The sequence below is a fragment of the Triticum urartu genome, chromosome 5A, assembly GCF_056163025.1.
Source record: "Triticum urartu cultivar PI428250 chromosome 5A, HENAU_Tu73, whole genome shotgun sequence".
Lineage (NCBI taxonomy): Eukaryota > Viridiplantae > Streptophyta > Magnoliopsida > Poales > Poaceae > Triticum > Triticum urartu.
Window position 1 is genome coordinate 562,164,489 of NC_141877.1, and position 23,875 is coordinate 562,188,363.

The following is a 23,875-nucleotide window of genomic DNA, read 5'->3' on the forward strand; positions in this document are numbered from 1 at the left end:
TGGCACGTAAACATATATAAATTAGTAGCCTAAAACCAGAGCGATGATAGCTAATAACTGAAATCAGTCACATATACATTCACGTGCGCTGTAGTTTATTTAAGGGAATCCTACAGAATAGGTGAGCAAAGACATACCAAGATTCAGGTTCGACATGACATACGATAGGATGATTTTCCATTGCAAGCACTCCTGTACAGTTCCATAGGATAATCTCATATGTTCCACCTGAAGATAGTGAAGAGACAGCCGTGCTTACTAATAAAAACAATACCAATAAACATCATCAAGACTGAAGCAGTAGTGTTTTCGACTTTCCATTGAAGCCAAACTAAGACCTACGATTAATCTTTAATAATGCAAAAAAAACGGAGAATGGAGAACCTGTCACCAATTGACCACAAATCGAGCCATTGCTTCGGTGCCTTAAAGGCACCTACCTTTGGATCACTGACATATGGGCCAGCCATCTGTTGGACCCATATGTCATAGACACAAAGGTAGGTGCCTTAAGGCACCGAAGCATTGCCCGAGTTTGAGGCGTGGACAACCCTGCCAAAGTTTTCTCTGAGGTCTGATAGAGCACATCTCCACCACGACCATGGGGAACGACCTGGGAGGTGGCATCGCAGTGGAAGTGCACATACTCACTGTGGTGGCACCTCGGTTCTGCCCCACGGCGGCGCCGTGCGGAGCCACTTGATGCGTCCCTCTCCTCTGTGCGTCCTACCCAGGCAGACCATCATCCTTCATCGTTGGATTGGATCTCCCCAGTGGATCACGCGAGGGGATTAATAGCTGAGGAAACTACCAGAGAATGAAGAGACGGAGAAGGGGATTAATAGCTGAGGAAACTACCGGAGAATGAAGAGACGGAGAAGGATCAAGGAACAGACACAAATAATAATCTAGTGGGGAGATGAAACAACATGCCTTATTACGGATAGAAAGGTTGGTCTTCATTATCGATCAATTCACACCCGAGGAGGTGGGCGTACCGTGGGGAATGCATGAGTCTGATGTGGCTGCATTGCTACGTGTACATTTTGGACGAGACTTGCCTGCTCCACGCGTGTGTGCCCATCCATACTCCCGCATACGTGACTTGATTTGATTGGAACAAAATAAGGCCCAGCTCCACCTCCTTAAAATCAGGGGGAAAATGATTAGATTAAAAAGAAAAAAAAGGGACAGCCGTAGGATGAAGTGGGAGCACGGATGGGAGCAGGCAAGCAGGATCCGTACATTTTGCATGACAATATAGGATGACGTGGCACATCGCTGGTATGGACGGTATGCATGGTGTAAGAATAGGTAGTGGGGAGCAACTTTTTAAGAATTGGTAGATTCATGGGCCACGTTTGCATCCTTCGTGACACCAACCCTGAACCCCTGCCTCCGATTCAATTTTCTGGAAATATATGAACGAGCACCATTCGATCTCACGAATGTCATTCAGTTCAGTAGATCGTTCCGTTGGTAAGACCCTGAACCGCCGACGTGCTACTGTGCCAGAGGGACCTCACTGTGCACTGGACGGACATTCTTGCCTCCCCCAGCCAGCATCTTCAGGAAATAAAAACCAAAACGGGAGAAACCACATTGCACCATGTATACATCCGAATTCCTATTTCATTTCTATTTATTGTTCCTTTTCATCATCCCCAATTCCATACTAATGAATTTGGTACAAGAGATGAATCATCCGCAAAGTTGATGCTCTAGCTCAAAATTTACAGTTGAAGAAAGCGAGTAATGCGGTTATTCCAGCTATTCAGGACCCAACAAGGCCCTTGTGCCGAGCATAAGCTACAATCGTGACGAACATGAAAGCACAAAACAGCCCTGATACAATAACCACCTGCAACATGGCAAACACAATGTTATGGACGAGTGAGGCGATTACTATAATACTTCACAATCAACGAACGCTAAATAGAGCATGTCAAGAAAAAGTGATGGCATTTACCCATTTGAAGACATATCCATGGCCGTCGTTCCAGGTGTAAGGTATGTTCATACCAAAGACTCCAGCAACCAATGAGTAGAGTGACAAGCAGACGGTCCCAGAACTCAAGAATAGCTCTAGCTGCACGAAGCAAAGAGAAATTAAGTTTTACTCTGGCAGAATGTTTAACATGTAACGAGCCAATGAATATTCAGATTATAGAATTTAAATGCAATAGGACCAATGTGGTAACTGGTAGGAACTAGGACAGTCATCTAAATCAGACAAGTTTGTGAAACCTTTACTTGACATGGGGTTGCCTATTAAGCTTCTTTTTTATTATTAAGCATGTGTTTATTACAAGCACAAGAATGTCTAAAATGAACAGTTCTGAAGTACTCACTCCATCCCATAATATAAGACATTATTACATCCAATATGTGAGGGAGTACTAACATACTGTATTTCACAAAGATAATCATAAGGTTTGTGCTTTCAAAATTACCTGAATCAACTGATTACGGTGATTATCAAGCTGCAGAAAAGAAGAAGGATTAAGTGGTGTTCCAAGGGTGAAAAGGTCCGCATCAAGAACACATACATTTTACTAGGAACCTTACCTGAATGTTAATATAATCTTCTGTGTCATCAATATACTCTCTCAGCTGAAAAAGAAGTTGCAGACAAATACAACATTAACAAAATGCCAAATCCCAGATTTTAAACAAGGCTTAACAGAACTTCAGCGATACTGTTAAGATAAGTCCTGATTTTGATAGCCTATTATGATATTGTGTACTTGACTTAGGTGCCCCAACTTACCGTTGTCAATTTGTTTAATGTGCCATCTATCTGCATGAAATATGCCTGCAAGTATATGTAAATTTCAGTACTCTGCCAGAGATAGTGTAACCAAGAGATTTTAAGGCCGAGGAGCAAATAACAACCTCCAGCAACATCTCCAGCTCTTCCACATCATTCTCATTTCCATGTATAGTTGCTGCACTGGCTCTACTAGCTCTTGATATTTTTGAACCAATAGTTGGGGATGCTGGGAACCAATTTGGTCCACCGGAACCACTGACAGGGGATGATGCCCCGACCAACTTTCTAGACAAGTAAAGATCAGCCATGTCATCGTCATCATCCAATAATTGTTCAAGCTCATCTCTCACCTAGAAATTAAAATACACCTTGTGATATGCTAGAAAACCATAAACAAGGAAAATAATCATAGCAGTCCATAGTGGCTAAAATTCTTGTCTTAGATCTGTCTAGATACGGATGTATCTAATACTAAAACATGACTTGATACATCCGTATTTAGACAAATTTAAGACAAGAATTTTGGGACGGAGGGAGTATACTATAATATATATTCCAAGACAGAAATAACATAGAGAGCATACTCATCCATGAGAATGTATAGTATCAGAGGAAAAATATTAGCTGGAGCACTATATAGATTCTGGAACAACTCGCGAATCCCAAGGTTGCGTGAAGGAAGACAATTCCATCCCATCAAGCTTTTTAAGATACACACAAAGGGCCGGAGACAATACATAGAAAAGCTAAGATAATGTTCCAACAAAGTATGCAAGAGAATAAATAAAAATGTACAGTTTAAGCAGCGATTAGAATAAAAAAAAAAAAAAATTAATTCTACATTATGAAATATAGATATACCATCTGGTATTAGAAATGCACTTCCAGATGTTTTGGGTTGTTAAATTCTGTTCTAAATAATCACTTGGGTACATTAATTACGAATCAGATATGATAGACAAGGGAAAAAGGAAAAGCATGGCGATGCCCATCAGACATTCAGAACTGTATGGCCTCTTTAATTCACATGACTCGCACATAATCGGAATTTGGCTTATACACGGTAGTGGAATTCAGATGACAATATGACATACAGAACATCATAAGAAGTCAGTGCTTGAAAATATACATAGAAGTCACTAAACACTGAAGTGTCAGATAACAAACTAAATGAAACAGAATGAACAGGAAACCAGACCTTCTGGACCCTTGCAGTCAATCTCGTCATGCCACTTTTTAACTTCCGTACCTTGTCCAAGTTGTGGCTACTAATCTGTTGTGCCAATAGTAGAGAAAATTAATATGGAGAAAATAGAAGAACAAGCCAATAAAGAGTTTGGAGATATTTTAGCCTGACATGCTTTCATGGGTGCATGGAAAATTAATAAGCATATGAAGGCATTTACACAGATAGGTGTGCTAATGTGCTATATTATTCCTCAATGAAACTTTATGTTAACATAAGTTTTCAACAAGCCAACAAGGACGATAATTTAGCCTGGTGTGCTTTAATGGGTGCATGGTAAGTTGCTAAGCATATGAAAGTGTTACAGAAGTAGGTGTGCTAATGTGACATTTTATTCCTCAATAAAACATTATGTCATCATAAAGTTCTGCAATGCTATTCTAGCTACTACTGTATTATGTTTGGTGGTGAATGAAAATCTTATGGCAGACTGACTACCTGTTATTAATAACAGTTATAAAGAGTAAATAACACTTTCTAGCGTTTTCTAGCATGCACTCCTTTCAGAAGTAAAGTGCACTGCCTAACATCTTAATCTTATTCTCACCATATAATTCTACGGACAGTAAATGGATCCTGAAACATATATGACCAAAAGTGGCGTATAGGAGAAATGAGATACCTACTATGACATATTTCGATCATTCTATGAAAAAGTTCCTACTCAACAATGTTAGCACCATAAAGTAAAGTAGAGTAAGCATGTACTTACTCACCTTGGATGTCAGGTCATCCAAAGCTGGGTAAGCATTAGTCTCCAGCTCAGTAGTGCGCGCATCAAGAAAGCTGCAGATTGCTTCCAAAGTAACCTCAAGTGCACGGAACTCAAAGGGAGATTCTGGTGTTCATATAACGAGATTGCAGGGCATGAAAAAAATGTGCATAAGTATGCAACCCTATTTCCATGGATATGAATTAACGATAATTGGCAACTAAACCAGAAATAAAGAAGCAATAAAATCAGTAAGATCGACACCACTATTCTGGATCGAGGGTATGGTTATACAAATGTACCAGCTGGCATGAACCAGTCGGACAGAAAATATGCTTCTGAGTCATTTTGATCAAAGAATCAGGATGACACAACAATTATCATATATATATATATATATATATATATATATATTATATACAACATATATACAACATATCAAGTGAAAAAGTGGTAGCATTGTTGTAAACAATCAGAATGACACCATTACTGGTCTGTATGACTGTCACCATGTGAGTTAAATTAATCAGACATGGGTCCGGTTGTAACCTATAATAAAATGTAAAAGTCCTTTGGTCAACCATAGTAATCCTTATTAAAAGGAAGGGTAGCCACATGTCACCACTAGATCAATATTGTAGTATCTCAAATTTCTCTCAACAGATTACCCGGTGAATAAAATTGTATAACATAGAGTGTCATGCAGTGTAATTGGTCTAGTACAAGAAGACTCAGATAAGCATCACCATATAATAGTAAGGTGCCAAGACTGTACACTTTGGAGTTTTCTTCTTGGACAGGTGGTTGTATTTTTGCCAAAAGAATGTCCAACTGACATGGACATGCACTAAAAAAGGAATACAACAGAACAGTGTGGCCAACTGGCGCATCCCAATCGGATTTTTATTCAATAGCTTTCTTTCACATGTTTGCATTCCTTCAGAACGTTTTTGTTCCTTATTTGTTCCAATTATTGGGCATGGAAGGGAAATTGGCATACTACACATGGACATATGTGATAGAAGTTACTACAATCAACATTACAGAGATAGAGCAACCTGACAAAAAGAGAGCATGTTCTCAGCTTCTGACATCTGTAATTTCAAGAAATGGCGACTAAACTTACCATCTTCTTCAGCAGCTTCCGCATCATGCTGGCCACTTAAATTATCCTTTCCATCATGCTGAGCAGAACTTGAAGGTGCTAGTCGTCTCCGGAGCTCCTCTACAACAGGAATAACATTTTCATCTGAAGGATCCCTGAGCAAAACCTGAGCCCAGCAAAAACCAATAACTGTGAGTACGTACATCACCAACATTGCTGGACAACTAAGAATATATTTAGATGCACACAGTTCTATGAAACAAGCCATGGCTCCCAGAATATTGTGTAGCAAACTGATTTGAAACTTCCATTTTGCAGGTAGAGGTTCAAAATTGACAGATCACGTCAAATTCAGCATGGTATGGAGGATACGCTTGTTCCATTTTGCTCCAGAACAACATAAAAAACTCAGATCCCCTGCTAAATATTTCACAATTATAGATACCTAATCATTCTAGTCAGAGACTGAGTGAAAATGTGCATATACTCATTGTTCCATTTTGCTCCAGAACAGTATAAAAAACCCGGTTCCCCTGCTAAATACTCCCTCCGTAAACTAATATAAGAGCGTTTAGATTACTAATTTAGTGATCTAAACGCTCTTATATTAGTTTACAGAGGGAGTATTTCACAATTATAGATGCCTAATCATTCTAGTCTGAGACTGAGTGAAATTGTGCACATACTCCCCACAAAATTCATGAAGTAGTCCAGCTCATGAGAACAAATAATTGAAAAATACTACCATGACAAGTATTCGACGGTGAAAAAAGACTAGGCAGTTAAGATCACCTCTTCAGAAGTAACGATCGCCTTTATGTGCTGATCCACCCGCCGATAAGAGTTCCACCAAAACAGACAGAAGAGTCGTCAGAGATTACCACGAGCTAATGAATCATGAATATCACTATATTGTCAGATACAAAAATACTGGCAGCTGTATCAACTCCTTTGATCCATGGAAACAGAACGCCGACACCACACTAAAATCGTCAAAACGAACGATTAAACAATAATAAGTTCAGTACACACGTCTACTACAATTGAGTCAAAACGCAGCACCAATCTGATGCCCAAATCATCAGCACATGATCCACCTAAAAAATCCTCAACCAGAAAAGGAAAACCGAGTGACTTCCTGGAGGAATTCGTGCCGCTCCATGATCCCCTCCATCTAGCGAAATTCCCGACGAAAAACACAGCGCCGCGAATAATCGACCGCGCGATTCCGCCCGGAAAGGGGAACAAAAACTCAAGGCCTGCGGCGGGAGGGCCTCACCTCGAGATTGAGCACGATGGCGCGCTCGCGGCCGAGGATGGTGGAGGGGTAGGAGAGCAGCGGGTCGAGGATGCGCAGGTCGCGCGCGTTGATGTCGACGCGGTGCATGATGGCGTACTTGTCGGCGTCGAGCTCCCGCTCCTCCCCCGCCGCGTCGAACAGGATCCAGCTCCGCGACGCCGCCCGCTTCTTCGCCGCCGCCAGCGCCGCCGCCGCGGCCTCGCCGCCCGCCGCCGCCACAGCCGCCGCCATCTCGCAGCGGGCAGTCCTCTCACATCTCCGGGGGCGCCCTGCCTCCTAAGCCGCCGCCGCCGCCGCCGCCGCCACGTGGACGGCGGGATGCGTTCTACCGCGCGGCTCTCCCTTGCCCTTTTAATCGCGCGGAAAGGAGGAAGGCTTTCTGGTGACGCGGGCGGGTAAATAAATCGCGAGGAGGCCGGGGACGGGCAGAGACGCCGCCTGGTCGTTTGATCCTGCGTCCGCGCGTGGTAGGGCGGAGGCGGATGACCTGCTGGGGATCTGTTACTAGTAGTTGGGAAGCAGAGACGGGGGAAGGGGGCCCGTCTGTCAGAAGAAGAATGACCCTTTTTTTTAGGAAAAATAATAACAGCGGAGAGTGGAATAATATCACGGTTGTGTTAGGTTTTCTAACTACATAATCGTTGCCAGATCCTTTTTTCTTTGATTTTTTAGTCATTTATTACAGTACTAATATAAGGCCCTCCTGCCACCAACTTCCAGTCAACCTTAGATTTAGAAGAAGAAACATCCGGTCAACATTCCTAAAAATAATCAAAGTCAACCTCAAGGAAAGTAATCGGTTTCTATACAACTTTGTCAAAAGGGGCCGTGTGCATGTTTGGGTGGAACTCACATTCACCCTGGCAAAAAGTTATGCTTGGCAAGGGTTTTTTTTTTCTGATTTTTTAGTTGGTTTTGAACTGATGCTTGACAAGGGTATTTTTTCCTGATTTTTAGTCATCTCATCTATAATTTGGCAGTAATCCAAGCAGATGCCATTAGAGTCTATAACCATGTTTGTCAAATTTGACTCTCTAAACATTTATGGACGCGTCCGCGAAGAGCATGGGCTCGCCCCTCATATGTCCATGTCTGCAATCGTCCCCCTCACTCTTCACCCTAAAATCCATACAAATTCATGCAACGTTGGTCGAGTGGTAACCAAGATTATACATAAAACATGGAGGATTCATCACGGTATCGGGCAACCAAATGATCATACGGTTTCATCACTAAGTTTGACGTTGACCAATGAAAAGGGACACTACTTCGTCATATTATTAAGTATTCTGTTTTCTCTATTTACAAATGGAATAGAATAGCCCGGTTGAAGGTAATGGTTATACGTCTGTAATGCATTGTATGGCCTAGAATAGATCCTATTCTTCTACCTTTTCTCATATGGTAGAATTCACAATCGCGGCACCTTGCAATCCTCATGCCATCTTTGCAGTGGCCGTAGTACATGGCGAAGACCGCGTCGGGGTCGTCGTCGAAGGAGCTGGAGGAGGGGGGGGGCAGCCCGATGAGATGTCTGGTGGCACGGGCCTGCTCCGCAGCGAGGTGGCGGCGTCAACGGTGGCCGCCACTTTCTCAGACGTGCGGGCCATGGGGAACAGCGCGGAGTGCTCCACCCGCAGCTACATTCACCCTGTCGAGCGGTGAGACGGTGCAAAACTCGCAAAGTCACCCTTGTCCACCCACTAGTGGTGGAGGGAGAGCTCCTCGTCAGGCGATGTGGAACTCAAGTCCTCCACTGCGAGCCCATCCCGGTCGATTGGGTTCACCTCACTGCCGTTGTTGGAGCCAGCTATGCTGGAAAGGAGGACGACAAAGAGGGGAGGGGAGGGAACAGGATGAGAGCAGAGCAGAGCAATCGAGAGTGACTATGGTTTGGTTCGGGTGGGTATGTGTGGGGTTGAACTGGGTCAGACTGGGCAGTCTTCCCCATATCCACCCCCATATATGTGTTGGGTTTGGGGGGTGCCGAAAAGTCCGGACGTTTGGGCTGGCTATGAAGGGTCCTGTTGGGTGGATCTGTTCGAAAATGGCTGGGTTGTTCGCCCAGACATTTGAGGAGGGTTTGAGGAGTCCATTTATTTTTTATCTTAGTTATGGCTACCAAATCAGTATAACTTTAGTTTGACATCATTCAAATATATCAATAATGACACCAATTAGGCCTGTCCCTCGTAATTTGTGTATAGGATATCTTCTTTCATCCATTTGTTTTCATAGTAAAAGTCACGTAATCAATGAAGTGGCAAAACCAAAAAGGTAGTAAAACTTTTGCATTTGCCCAAAGAACCATCAGCTTAGAAAGAAAAAAAAAACTCCAGACGAGAGAATCGTCTGAGCATGATGCCAATGCCTATTACCTGCCTTCGGCATCATCACAGTAACCACCAAAAAAAATCGTGACAGATCACCTTTTCACCCGAGCTCGGCACGGTCCATCATGTACATGTGGCTATTTGTACCTTAAAAGTAACTTACCAAAGACAAAGTCATTGTCGTCGAAAGAATCTAGTTGGGGCAGTACTCCGGACACGTCATCGAACTTTAGATTTGACACCCCCGCTTGAAGATGATGTCAAAGGAAGAAACCATACCTGCCAACCGCCAACTACGAACCCACCACATGATCCACCCTCTTTCAGTTGTTGTCGATGCAGGCCACTATATGCATCCTCTCCTACACTACCTCTTGAGCTCTATGTCGACGCCGGAGCAAACGTCGTCGCATGAGTACACAATTCCATCATAGGGTGGTTGTCGTTGTCACGACATCCTCGTTGAACAGACTAGCAACCAGATTCATCACCCACCAATGAGTAGAACGTCGTGTCAAGGAAGAATAATTTGAGGCATTATTATTCTGTGCAGCCATCACCCTTGCCAAAGTCATGACGTCGAACAGTCAAAAACCTAACATGCATGATCCGTACACGTGTGAATTCTTTCGGCGACCCCCTCACCACCAACGACCGGGAAGCCGTTGGCGAAAGGGAGCTGCCAAAGGACGCACAAGAAGATTGTTCCGATCAAAACCCTAGCCGTCGCCACAGGTTAGGGTCTCAGGGAAAAAGAATTCCACCCACCCATTGGTTTGAGGTACCGGCTCTTGCTGCAGTGTTCTGCGTGGTGTCGCTGCGTACGGTCATTTTCAATGCTGCTTAATATTCGACGAGTACACATAGTACGTATTCCTACATATGGCGACCTGTACGCCTGTGCGGTGTGACGGACGGTGGTCCCAGGCCCGCTCTCCACGACGTCGCGCGGCAACCAGAGCCGAAGGTTGAATTCACCGAACCGAGCCGCGCGTACGGGATGCCATGCCGGGCGGCCGGTGGCGCTGGCGCTGGTGCTGGTGCTGGTGCGGCACGCGTGTTCTTTTCCCGGGTACGGTGGGGAGGGCATCGAATCGGATGCCGTCGCCACGCGCCGCTCGCGTCCATGGGCGCGGGCGGTCGACCTCGTTGGACCACGCGTTCCACGCCGCGCGCGCCGCCCGGCACCCACCTCACCTGCGCCGCCCGTATCCTGCTCCGCTGTCCTCCCCCCTTTCGCGTCCGTCCATCCAATTCCGCAGTCCCGAGCGCCGCGCCGCCACGTACGACCCCGCCTCCGCCTCGTGCCCTCGCGCGGCGTGCCCGTGCCCGGGCCTGGACGCGTACGTACGTGTGCCCGGCGCGTACGTCCAACGTGTAGGGCTCCCTCCGCGGCCGCTTTGCTCGTGTGATCGGTGGGCGTCGCGCTCCGAGACGTTGACGCTGGCTCAGCCAGAGCCCGTGACCGTACGTGCGCTCCATCAGCGGCGAAGAGCGACCGGTCGCGCGGCCGGGTCGTACTGTGCTGTACCGGCATCTTTTTTCTCCGTCCGTTGATCCGGTCGGCCCGATTCTGGTTCATGGGTTGCTATGGCGGGTGCGCTGGTCTTTTCCTTCCGCCTGCCGTGGACCCTCCGCGAGTATACAACGCGAAATGCAACACAACTTGCCGTAAACAGTGTTTAGTGTAGTCGGGCCGTTTTGTGCGCCGACGTCGAGTTTTTCCCATAGGTTACGTGTAGATGAATGACCTCACACTGGATCGAGTGCCTAAAATATGTTGACACAAGATGCAAGCCTTGGCAGAGGCGCCCGGGGGATCTTACAAGATTCCACTGGTCTAAACTAAGTCAGATACAGCTACAGTAAAAAATGAAAACAAAAAGATACAGCTAGTGAACGTCTGATTTTTTTTTAGTGACACTAGTGAACGTCTGACAGTCACGTACATGGAAACATACAATTTGTTGGCATAATCGGTACAAGGAAACACAGAAACTAAACTGTCTGCACGTCAACTTTCCTAGTACTGGTACGGTATGGAAGACAGCAGCCTTGCATGAACGTGACCGTTCGGCGGACTAAAGAAGGAACGATGCTGCCGGTGTGGTTCCGAGAAATGAGTGGTGTGGCGTTACAGCATGAGAAATAATATGCTTTTTTTTGCGGAGAAATAATATGCTGACTCCATGTATGGTGTAAAAAAAAATAGTTTGAGCTCAGCCAGCTACTACTTTATTTGGATTTGATTTTTTTTAGGGTCACCACATTTTATTTCTCTCCCTAATATATATATATATATATATATATATTATATTAATAATAAAGCATGGATTGACTTCGTGGGTTCACCGTCACAATACGCTTTCTTCTCATGTCATAATACGCTTTTACGATTTGTATAGACAAAATCATAATATAAACGAGGTGGTACTAATTTGGGGAACCGTTTGTAGTTTTGACCGTCGTCAAAATTTCTGTAGTTCGGCACATCGCTGCTTTGGGCCGGCCCACGCCGGGTTCTCCGCACGCACACGGCACACAGGTCTTACAGTTCCTCTACAACTTGATCCTAAAAGAATATATACAATTCGTCTACAACTGGGACACCCCCGAGCAAAGTAAAAAGGGGATCGATGGAGTTTAGGTCGCGTCCTCCCCCGCCCAGATCGCTGCTCCCACCGATTTCGCAACCTACCGGCGGCCCCTCCACCACCCGTTCCCATGATCCCCAACTCTCGCAGCCGTCGCCACCACATCTTCCAACGGTCCCTTCGATCTCAGATACGGTCGACGGGGAACACGCGCGGCCGCTGAAGGCTGGACGCGCGGCGGTGTTGTGGCTAGAGTTCCAGGCGCTCAACTGGGACTGGTAGGCGTTGTGTGTGGTGGCGTCAGCCAGTCGGCTGCCTGCACGCCATGGCAGAGAGCGGTGAGGCCGAGCACCCGCCCTTCGTTTCGATTTCAGGGTTCCTTGATTTATTTTCAGCAGCAGCTTCATTACGTACCTCCTGTCCTTCCTCCACTATCAGTAGAATCTGAACTCGAGCTTTCAGCTGCAGCTTTTAGTATCCTGAGGCACTCATCAACTTCAGAATTACCATTGGGGTGACTTTTCTCAAGAAGTCTGGGAAGAAGCGAGGATTCCCAAGTAATAAGATAAGTGTGCTTACAAAAAATTGCCTACTGCAAAGTAGATGATGCATTCTTCTTCTGCATGGAAATCTGCAAATTGATTATCTGCATACTATTTGTCCGTACTTCTCCAAGATCTAAGCATACCATCTTAGGAACTTCTGAAACTTCCTGGTGGGACATAAGTTCAGGAGTGTAATTTATCATTGTAAAAGTGCGTACTGAACCTTAATAACAAGGGGATTCTGTTATTTCTTACTCAATTTACTTGCATCTTCAAAAATCTGGTGTATAGAGCAGCAATCTTCAGTCTGCGTGGTCATATTATTCTGAATTTCAAGGAACAAAAATGATGTATATTTGAAGACGTACGGGTTGAGGAACAAAATAATGTGATTTCGAGGAACAACATTAAATAGGCAGGAGGACAATGGATATTTTTGGGTCAGTATTTTCCAATTAGATACATATTTCAACTTGCAATTAGGAGGTTCTGAACCTCTCTTTTCTTGATGGGGAGCATGCAATGAAGAAACCACCACCACTGGTTTGTCGCAGCCAGAGGTAAGTGCATGATTGTTTGGGTGATAGCCTTATAACTGCCTTGATGGTCTACATCCATGGTATGGCTGCGTAACGTTTATGTTTTTTCTCATATTAGTCATTCACCATGTTCCTCTTACCATCGCCTTGACAGGAACGAAGGTGCTTACCATCGCTGAACATTTGTTTAGCAATCTATTGCCGCTCGATATTGGCATGTTCCTTCCGCCATGGAGCATGATTTGCAAAGAATGGTGGAGTTGCTTGGTTATTTCTATGAATTGGTGGAGGATGTAGAGGCTCATCTGCATTCCATGTCTAGGTCCATACCTTGCATCAAATTCCAGCCTTTACGGCCACTCGGAGCGCTTTTCACTGTACAAACAGCATGCGGAGAAGCTAATGGAGTCTTGTTCAGGTTATCACTGCTTTTGCTCCAGCAAGGTATCTTTCTCCCTCTTTATTGACCTTTACGTTTGCCTGATTAGTGAAACATGAGTCACGTGATTCCAGTTACGCATGCATATAACATAGGCTTTTTTGTTGGCTCGTATTAACATGGGAACTGAGTAGATTTCTCGAAATGTATTCTTTTGGTTGCTTTGAGTAAAATGCTTGGTATTTTGTATTTTGCGTTCATATTAACACTGCCACAAGTCATTACATGCCTTTTAATATTTTAGAAAGTACAACGAGTCTTGCGAAGGGTCCTCGAGGAAGCTCAACAGATGACTATTCTCAGTGGAGATGATACCAGAGATGTTATTCTGAAGTAAGCTCCTGCACACCATTCTTTTGTACTTCCTTCAGAAGAAATGATTCCATTCTTGTACTCGATACTGAAGAGTGGTTGCTGCTCATTCGTCTTAATTTAATATAGAATATATGCCATGAGAGAAAGATATACTTGAAACCCGCTGAGGTTAATGATGCGTGAGATTACATCAAACTAACAAGGTTTAACCTAAATGCTGCTGGTTTGAATGGCTTTCGCTCAGACTTACTTTCTTTATTATGCATTTATCCTTTTTAGATGTTAAACTCTGATGATCACACTACTTGATTATCCTATTCCAGGATCCGTTAAGGAAGCCATTACAAAATTAAGGGAGAACAAAGGCTTTTCATGTTTGATTTGCGGATTAACAGACTTTTACCTGCAGAATTCGGGGTGGCTTTTCACCTAATGTTCTTGAAAATTTTAAATCGTGAAATGGTTGTTTTGATGCGGCGCTAAACTTTTTTCTGAAGAGATTGAGATTACCAGGATTCAGATTGGATCCCTGCTGTGTCAGCGTAGGAGAACTGCTCGAACACGTAGGCACGACGTGACCGACGCTTTATATTTACTAAAAGATAAACTTCTGATAGTAAAATGCTTTTTTTCTTGAGAAAAATTGCAATGGCCATATATTTCCTTTATGTTCCATTGTTATTTATCAGTTTTTGATAATCTTAATTCTTACTTTTCATTGTTTATCTCTAGATATGCAAAGAAGTTGGATTTGCCACAAGTTTATTTGAGAGATTGGTTATGCTCAAATTTAATATACATTTGCTGAACATACAATATCACATGAATCCTTCTTCAGGTTATTTTCAGATGTCCAGTTTTATGAGAGGAAGATTAGCAGGGCGGCCAAGTTCAAGGTGCACTTCCACGCTGGCGGGTCGAGCTCGACGGCAATCCGACGCAGGCGGCGTCCACCAACAGCTGCTCCTCCACGGACGAGGTGGGCCAAGCGCAAGAGGCCTACATACAGATTTGCTGTTTCATGTCATTTATTTGCTTATTTCCTGTTTGGTCTTAATTCCCGTTTTTTGTTTGTAATAGTTGTTCATGGGATGAAATTTCTAAATCACCTTGGTTTGTTTGCATACCCAAATTGTAATGATTAAATTTTATTACTTTTCATTGTGGATAGAAATGTATTTGTCCACATTTTGCTCTTGAACCACGGAATTTGTTTACATGTACATATATATAGAAATTCGCGTGAAGAATTGGTGCTGTAGGTGTCATTGGCAGGGGCATAATTCTGCAAAATGCAATGTGGAGTTGTCTATCGATCCCTCTTGGTCTAGACCCATGTAGTTATTTTTCATTTGGCTTCGATCATATGGCATATGTCCTTGCATGCTATGTAACGATTAGTCACAAGTGGGTATTATCATCATTTAATGTAGAATCATGCTATTTGAGTGGCATAAATAAAAAAAGTTATATCTTTTTAAGCACATTAATAGTCTTTTATATGTTGCAATGTAACCCGTTAGATATTTTCCTAGCGCATATAATGTTTTCTTTCTTCCGTTGCAACGCACGGACCATATTGCTAGTAAACCTTAATGATGTTTGGTACAAATAAAACAGTAGGAAAAGTGGATAACCAAAGGTGCCGTCCCGCGGCAAGAGAGGCCGAAGCCTTAGCCAAAGCATGAGCTTCAAAATTGCATTATCTAGCTTCATGCACCACTTCAGACTCGTCGACTTGCCTCATTCTCAGTTTTATATCCCTGATAATAGTCGCCGAGGAGTCCATGAATTTACCGTATAAATGATTGACAGTGGCTAAGCAGTCAGTTGCAACTTTCACCCTTCTCAACTGCAGGTCTGTTGCTAGGGCGAATGCCTCACAGCAGGCATGGGCTTCTAAACATTCAGGATCGACTAGTCCATCAAAGACAGTCACTGAAGCTCCCAGGTATACACCTTTGTCATCACGACAGATGGCTGCACTTGCACCTCTTACATTATTCCTGGAGATTTGATCTGTGGCTCGGTTTGAGCTCGGCTTAAGCCCTAAACTAGTCGAGCTCGAGTGGGCTAGAATAGGGCTCACAGGCTTGCGAGTGTTTTGGTCATCACCTTTGCACATTTTCTGGCATTTAGCGCAACAATATAAATAGATCACACCACAAAGATGTTAAGTGCATAACCATGGCTCAATAAACATTTGAATTGGAAATATGAAATCTCTTCCTACTAATAAAGTATGGATTGACTTTGTCGGGTTCATCGTCATAAATACGCTTTTTTTTCATGTCATAATATGCTGTTACGATTTGTATAGACAAAATCATAATATAAACGAGGCGGTACTAACCCGCGCTACAGATTTAAGTTAGTACAGTAAAAAAATTGTTCCGCTCGTTCACAGGAGATACACGAGGAGGTTAGCGACCTAGGCAGCAGATGGCGGGGCAGGAGGCGGAGATGGCGTGCGGGGAAGAGCGCCAGGGGAGCAGAGAATGGCGGTGCCGCTGCAAGAGGATGACGACGTGCTGGACGGCCGGTTGGAGGAGCGAGCAGGCGGAGAGGAAGGGAAGAAGAGGCGGCGGGGTCCAGCCGTCCCGTCAGCCGGCGGCGAGGGACGCTAGCAGGAGTGACGGATGGGCGCTCACGAGATCCAGCCCCGTCCTCGGCGGCAGGAAGGGAAGAAGAGGCAGCGGGGTCTATCTGGCGATGACGGATACCGGCATGAGCGATGGACGGGCGCTCGGGATCGAGCCCCCACCTCAGCGGTGCGAAAGGATATCGGGGTGAGGGAGAGAGAGCCTTCGAAGGGGACTGGGAGGGAGAGAGAGTTGGGATCGAGTTTTTTTTAGGCAAAGAGTTGGGATCGAGTGGCTGTGAGGGGATGGAGCGATGGCTCCTGTGCAGCAGCTAGGTTTAGAAGGGTTTAGGCGGGCCTTGGTTAGGAGATGGGCCGGCAGGCGCTGGTAGGCCCAGCTGGGCTGGAGGAAAAAACTAGGGAGAGAGAGACCAGGAAAGTTGGGCTGGCCTAGCGCCGCTGAAGGTTTTTCTTATTTTCTCATCTCAGAAAAGAGAAACAGATGGAAAGGAGAGAAAAGAAAATATTTGAGATAGGACTAGAAGTGGAAATCATCTAGGCCATCTGTTTTACTACCTAGGTGCTATATAAACGTACTTATACCGCCTAGGACCTACGAAGGGCTGGCAGATACAGGACGCGGTGGCATCAGCTGTTGCCTCATGCATATGCACACGGATCCAGACACGCTGGTGTACTTGGACGGGAAACGGATACAACGAGGATAGATACAAACGCATCCTCCATGTCAAGCACCCGGACACTCCATTATTTCCAGATCAGTCACTTGTGGACATGCCACGATTGAACACATTCAGCTGTGCAGAAGGGGCGATCGTAGGCGATAGACACGTCGATTTTACTGTGCCGAGAGAAAAAACGCGAGAGAAAAGAAAGGAAGAAAGGGATCGGTGTTTGTGCCGCTGAGTTAATACCTCCCCACGCACGCGACCTGCTCTCTCTGTCGTTCCCTCTCCCACACGCCTCCTCAAGCGACCCCACCTCGCGCTCCCGAAGCTGCGCCGACACCTCCTCCCCTTCTCTTACGGCCTCTACAAGCATCCGCAAATCCTCCCTCTCCCCTAATCTGTTGTTTTTGCCTCTCAATCACGATTCAGGATCCATGGAGGTTTCCGACAAGTGCTACTCGATCTGCTATACGGCAGCGGCCGGGAGGGACAGCCGACCGTGGGTCTGCGTCTCGCTGCTCATCCTCCGGGAGGCTGCACGCGGAGGGAACTCGCTGTTGGCGAGGTTCCACGGAGTGCCAAGCGGGTGCTCTTCGCCAGCGGGGACGAGCATGACCTTCTCTTCCCCGGCTCTCCACCCCCAAGGGCACCGACCCCAGGAAGATCCCTAGGTCGCCCTACAACACGATGACGGGGATCGAAGCGCCGGTGCTCCAATCCGGTGGAGGTGCAGGCCCAAAACACTATCCAGAAGGAGGCGCCCCGGATGAGCAACACACGTCGTGTTCCTCCCGCTCATTGAGGACGCGCTCTCGGTCGCCGGCGGTTTTGTTCTGTCTACGGCGATGGGTTGATTCTTCTTCTCCGTTCCTGTGGTCAGGTTTGTTCTTGTTCCATCATGTTCCTTTTTTGTCTCGTCACGAGCACATGCCACCGATGCTAAACTCTTTTGGCAACCGATTGAAAAATCAGCTGGAGGAGAGCTTCATTAGATCTGTCTACTCCTGTATTTTCAGTTACCCGTGTGACTGAAAAAAATACACTATATGTTACTATGCTATATTTCTTAAGTTATGTATAGAACCTCTACCTATATACTTGGATCACCGGATTGTTCAATTCTTTTTATGCAACAAAACTACAGAATTAGTACTTATCATTGCAGTGTCGTGTTCTGTGTATACCAATATCTTGAATTTCGATTCACCACCCCACTTGTTTTTTAGTCTGCTTGGGTACTGATCACCTGAACTAATGAACTAATGGCCAAGATACAGTGCAGAGAGTAAACTTGCCGGGTGATACATGAGAGCATTTATATAATGGTTGGTTCTATCAAGTTTTTTACCGATTTATACTGAATTAAACTTCTTGATATGGCGATAGGGTCTCCAGTGTACATGATTATCAGTTAAATTTGTATATAAACTTCTTCCAATTTGTTCAATTGTAAGCCTAGTGATGTAACAATGACTGTTGATTGTATTGTTCTGCTCTTGGTTAGTACAAGAAATGCTTGAGTTGTCAATCAGGAAGAACTTCAATTCTTCAAGCAAGAACTCTAGACTGGGCTTTCAAATAAGTTGGACTGTAGATAATGTCCAGATTTGTGATCATTGATGCTTGTGCTTTCTTCTTCATGTTCTGGTGAGGAAGAAGGGAAAACGCTGGAGCCAATAGATGTTTAGTGGGACTATGTTCTGAATTGACAAAGCTAAAGGAAGCACATGCCATCTATCTCTCATATTGGTTATTTGGATGGTGAGAAATCACCATGCCTAGCTTAAATTTATTGAGATTATCTTGTTCTGATAAAAAAATCAATGCAAGGAAGGAAACAAAATAAGGGGATTGCAACTATAGAATGGTGATTAGATATTCTTGATAGAGAGGCATAGATTTCTAATGTCAGTCTTTGATAGAGTTCACATATGGCTGCAGTTTTTGCGACTACGGAATTGTGATTGTATATTCTTGAGTATTCAGTTCTTCAGTATTGTTAATTGAACATACACTGGAAGTCAAATTTCCAGGTATGTACTAACCTTCCAGTAATCAGCAGTATCAGAGGTTATGTATTAATACCTGTTGGAAACTCTATCTTACTGATGACTCTCCCTTATAGGTAAATCTGATCAAGACTACTAGATGATCCAAATGGAGGATTATTTCACTTTCAGACCCACTTTGTAAATGTACATCATTGTCTTACCACAGAAGTTTAGATGGACATAGTATCCAGGATACCAACTATTTGGAACTCCTCTCTACAAAAAAGGATTAAGGGGATTGGTAACTGGAGTTCAGAGCATAAAATTATTCTAATTGCCATGCCTACAGTATTGTCTACACAGATTTGAGAGAGGAATAGGTACCACTTTTTCCTCAACATTTAGTTATCCATACAAGCAGTAATGCCTATGCTAAGTTGTTATTTTTCTATACATGATTTTTTATCATAGATGGATAGATGAGCAATGGACCATTAAAGTTGCTTTCCATGGTTCTCTTAGGGACCATTGCAAAAGGTAGTTTTTTTTGGATAAAGGTCATCGAGCTAAGGTAAGCTCTTCATAGACTGGAACATTTTCATGTCCTCGCCGGCGAGGAAACCAGGTGACCTTCTCATCCCAATGTCTTTCCCTCCTTATCCCTTTCTCCTATCGCAGTTCCCTCTCATTGCGTTAGTTTCTTTCGTCGTCGCTAGGTTCCTATGGCACTCTGCCACGCTCGCTTCAGTAGCTCGTTGATTAAGAGGTACGAGTGGGTGGCCAGCTGCAATGTCTAGATGGAAGACCTCTCCTGTTCAGATTTATTTTGGGTTCTTGATTCCTTTTTCGCAATGGTTATATGTAATTAGTACAACATTAGGAAAAAAGTATACCATGTTTGTGGCTGGATGCATTAAGTTGTTGGAATTGTTGTATTAGAAGTGCACTCTTGATTGCCTTACCAATGGTCCAAAAGAATTGCACAACCGGTGAAATTGACCGTGGTTTTAATGTACTTTTGTTACAATAGAGTTTTTTAGGAGCAAAGTACAGTGGGAGATGTCCCACTGACTTGTAACTATAAAAAGAAGGACGTCAGTTACATTTACAATACACTAGAGTATATTTCATTATTTCCCAGTTTGGACATACTTCTATAGGTTTGCTTCTCATAAATATTATCATGCATGTATCAGCTGGTGATTATGTGATAGTGGCGTGCTCTCATAAATATTATGTGTTTCCAGGTAGATGAATCCTTTCCGAATAGGGACCAGGTTGGTTACTTCTTCTGTAATTATATGTTTCAGTGATAGCTGCTTGATTAAATGGTTCCATCTGTTTCTTATTCTTGTCATCTAACGTAGATAAATAGATTATATGCTTTTGCGCCGAATCACGTGGAAGGTGGAGATGACCGCACATACGTATTTTTTTAATGTTTATTACCGCATGGATGCCTACTGACCCTAAATATTTTTGGTTAAAATGTTTTCCTGTGAAGTTCCTATACTATATAAGAAAGTTGGTCTCAACTATTTGAGGTCATATTCTATTTTAAAGATCACTCATATAGTTTCATAGCTGATTCAGTTGCATTCGTTGAGAACAAGTGTTTGTATCAATCTTGTTTTTCAGGTTACTCATATTGCATATTGATGGATTTCTTGCAGGCTTGTACGCCAGATTTTATTTCAACTGTATGTATTCTTTTGTTTGACAAGAGGGTATGTATTCTGGACAAATTCTGTAATTATATGTTTCCAGTGATAGCTGTTAGATTAAATGGTTGGTCCTATCCATGTGTAATCATGTATTATTTGGGATGAGACTTGTATTTTTAGTCAGTATAATTTTGTAATGGATTGAACATATTCCTGTAATTTTGAACTGTGAAACACATAGAAGTTAGTTAATTTTGGTAGTATTTGTGGCTTGTTGTGCTCACCCCAGAGGCATGGCAGAAGCTTGCCCATATTTCTAAACTGATGTCATCCTTGCTATGACAATTTTGATCTTGGGCCACATCAGATTCATACGTTTTGTGAATCGGTATGTTGAATAAATCAAGTCGCTCAGGATGGCCACATGATTCAAGCCGAATCTGATATCATTTGTGCCTTCGTGCTCACTGTTCAGGTGGGTCATACAATTGTAGTTGAATCTGGTAATACCAAGAGTCTAAGAGGGACGAATACCTGAAGAGATTGACGGGCCTTCCTAATCAGGTTCCCTTCTAGCATGCATTTTTACCTTCTTTATCATTTCTCTTAAGGACAGTCTTTACAAGGTTATCTTGTGATCAGTTTGATTTGAAAAAAATGGGCTGAAATAATTGGACAGGCGGGCCAAAGCATTGATATCCTGAAGAACCACAATGTTATCAGATCTCTTCTTAACATTTTGCAGGTAATAATCGAGCCTGATTTGAATCTTGTGGCCTTACAAGCGTAAACTGCAATGTTGTTAGTTGTTTATTGTTGTGAAGTTCTTTACTTAATTTATGAATTCACTATAAGATTGTGGTTGTCTACTTACAGGAATGATGTTTGTTAGACGACCAAACTCACTTGCATGTCATTCCTTAAGAAGATCAGTCTCCCAAATGATTGGACCAACTGTAATGGGTGGTCCTCATTATCTATACATTCAGTTTAAGTTGATCTGAACTTACAATTTCTCTGTTGCAACACATGCCTAATGTCCTCATGTGCACTAAGTATGAGATGCTTACTTTCCTAACAAATATCAATCTGTTATGAACATCAGCTCGTATAATTTGATTATTTTTGGAGACCTATCCATGTGACTTACTGATGCATGTAAATAGCATATTTATCTGCTAAGCCTCTTAGAAATGTTCATGTCACAACATGGAACAAACAAGCAAGATGAATGGGCAGTAGCAAATGAGGCACCGCACCATCATGCCTCGAGAGGCGCCACCAGGTGGCGCCCCAACCATGCCAGCGCATGGTATGCTCAAAGTACAGCCTATTCAATGTTTACTAACTTCATAATATAGCAAATTGTATCTCCATACTGTACAAGTCCCACTTTTTATTGTCTTTTTAACAGAAAAGACGCTGATTGATTCTAACCGAGTATCTGCGCTTTTAACTTTCTATTTTCAACACCACTACTAATGCTTTAATGGCATGCACACACTGTATATGAAAAATGACAAAATTGCCTTGTGTAAGCCCAATTTTCTTTCGTCGCCATTCTTTCCCACTCTCATACTTTGTTATACTCAATGAGATTCATTGAACTCACTTTTACAATATTACTCTGTAGTCGACCATTCAATTACAAGGACATTTATTTTTACTTCTTCATCTTCCTTTACTGCTTCACTCTTTTCATGTGCTTCACCAGCCATTTTACAGAATATACAATGATGTTTTCTTATGCATCTTTTTTTAGAAAGAAAGCCCTTTTCCATTTTAGCAAAAACGGAAGTTGCATACAGATTTTCTTATTTATACTATTGTTCTATCCATGCTTAAGATATAAATAATTCTTGTTCTGTTCATACTACTTAATAGTCAGCACTTTACTCATCTTACAAATACCAATTATGTTCCCTTTCTCACTGTATACCAGATAGATCAACACCTGCTCTGTTGTTATTTTTCTCCTGCTCCTTTTGAAATTTCTACTTTATCTTTTCTAGCTTACCATTTTTTTCAGTCGTTTGTTATCTGTTCATACACTAGGCTGTACATACTCAAATCATCAACTGGACACCAGAAATATTCACTTCTCTTTGCTCTTTCATCAGCCATTTTACTTGAGCATTCATACTCCTATCTTCCATATCACACAACAATTTCTGTCCATGTAAATAAGTTGCTTTCTTTTATCAGTATTATCAGATTAACTATACTGAAGAGAACCTGCTCGACTACATTGATTCAAACAATAATACACTCATGGTCAATGGCGGAGCCAGGAATTATATGTAGCGGGGGCCGAACATTAAACTAAAAAAATGAGACCATCCACAACTAACTATTGAAGGCATATTTTTATAGAAAAAATCTCGAAGCACCACTGGTCATCAGGACTCGAGCCTAGGTGGGCTAACTCGCTCCTTGCATGCCTAGCCTCACCCAGTTCTCTGAACATTGAACTAAACTCTTCTAAAATACAACATGGTAGACGGAATATGTTTGATTTTTCTCGTAAAAAAATACTCCCTCCGTCCCATAATATAGGACATTTTTTGACACTACACTACATTATGGGACGGAGGGAATATATAGGAACGGCCATGGGTATACTAAAATATGTAGCATTATTACTAAATTTTTGACAACATAGACATATGTACAATTAAATGGTGATGATCGATGAACGAATAATTATCAGTCACACTTCATAGACTTTTTAATCCATCATTGATATTTTAAGGTTCTAAGTTGGTAACATGTCAGTCTAAATTTATTTATTTATTTTGAAACAAAGTAATCAGGAGGTATTTATAAATTTCAACATCAAATTTTGCCTTGTCCTCCTATAATTTGCCCCTGTAATCATCATACATAAGTGCATAACAGGGAGACAGAGAGGCCGCATGAATGAAAAATAAGCAAGGGCATCGCTGAAGCAATGGGAGCAAAAGTCAAAAAAGCATTCACTTTTCACTACTTAGTAGGATCTTCTGTGAGCATGCATCTACTCTATTTCACCAAAATGCTGTTTGGGAGG

General features: G+C 43.2%; 1 protein-coding gene and 2 long non-coding RNA genes across 10 annotated transcripts; 2 read left to right on the forward strand and 1 right to left on the reverse strand.

Moving 5' to 3' along the window:
• Positions 1-1,614: 1,614 nt before the first annotated feature.
• On the reverse strand, positions 1,615-7,612 carry LOC125510562 (magnesium transporter MRS2-I). The gene is made up of 11 exons (XM_048675779.2): positions 7,116-7,612; positions 6,629-6,658; positions 5,858-6,002; positions 4,736-4,857; positions 3,972-4,046; positions 2,896-3,123; positions 2,771-2,815; positions 2,569-2,613; positions 2,454-2,483; positions 1,970-2,089; positions 1,615-1,861 (listed from the first exon to the last, which is right to left on the reverse strand). The coding sequence occupies exons 1-11, from the start codon at positions 7,365-7,367 to the stop codon at positions 1,775-1,777; spliced, it is 1,179 nt and encodes a 392-aa protein (XP_048531736.2). The 5' UTR covers positions 7,368-7,612; the 3' UTR covers positions 1,615-1,774.
• A 4,477-nt stretch (positions 7,613-12,089) lies between these two features.
• On the forward strand, positions 12,090-15,271 carry LOC147972886 (uncharacterized). Of its 3 annotated transcripts, none has more exons than XR_015603520.1 (5): positions 12,090-12,401; positions 12,532-13,401; positions 13,470-13,591; positions 13,831-13,919; positions 14,759-15,271. It is a non-coding gene; the product is annotated as an uncharacterized LOC147972886 (long non-coding RNA). The 3 variants fall into 3 exon arrangements; XR_015603521.1 differs by lacking the exon at positions 14,759-15,271 and having other exon boundaries at positions 12,532-13,168; positions 13,302-13,401; positions 13,831-14,651; XR_015603519.1 differs by lacking the exon at positions 14,759-15,271 and having other exon boundaries at positions 13,831-14,651.
• Positions 15,272-17,423: 2,152 nt separating this feature from the next.
• LOC125510563 (uncharacterized) lies at positions 17,424-22,262 on the forward strand. Of its 6 annotated transcripts, XR_015602696.1 has the most exons (9): positions 17,425-18,051; positions 19,113-19,204; positions 19,297-19,542; positions 19,634-20,439; positions 20,836-20,889; positions 21,116-21,214; positions 21,302-21,390; positions 21,469-21,571; positions 21,703-22,262. It is a non-coding gene; the product is annotated as an uncharacterized LOC125510563 (long non-coding RNA). The 6 variants fall into 6 exon arrangements; XR_007284663.2 differs by adding an exon at positions 18,676-18,932 and having other exon boundaries at positions 17,424-18,051; positions 19,634-21,214; XR_015602694.1 differs by having other exon boundaries at positions 19,634-20,889.
• Positions 22,263-23,875: the final 1,613 nt, after the last annotated feature.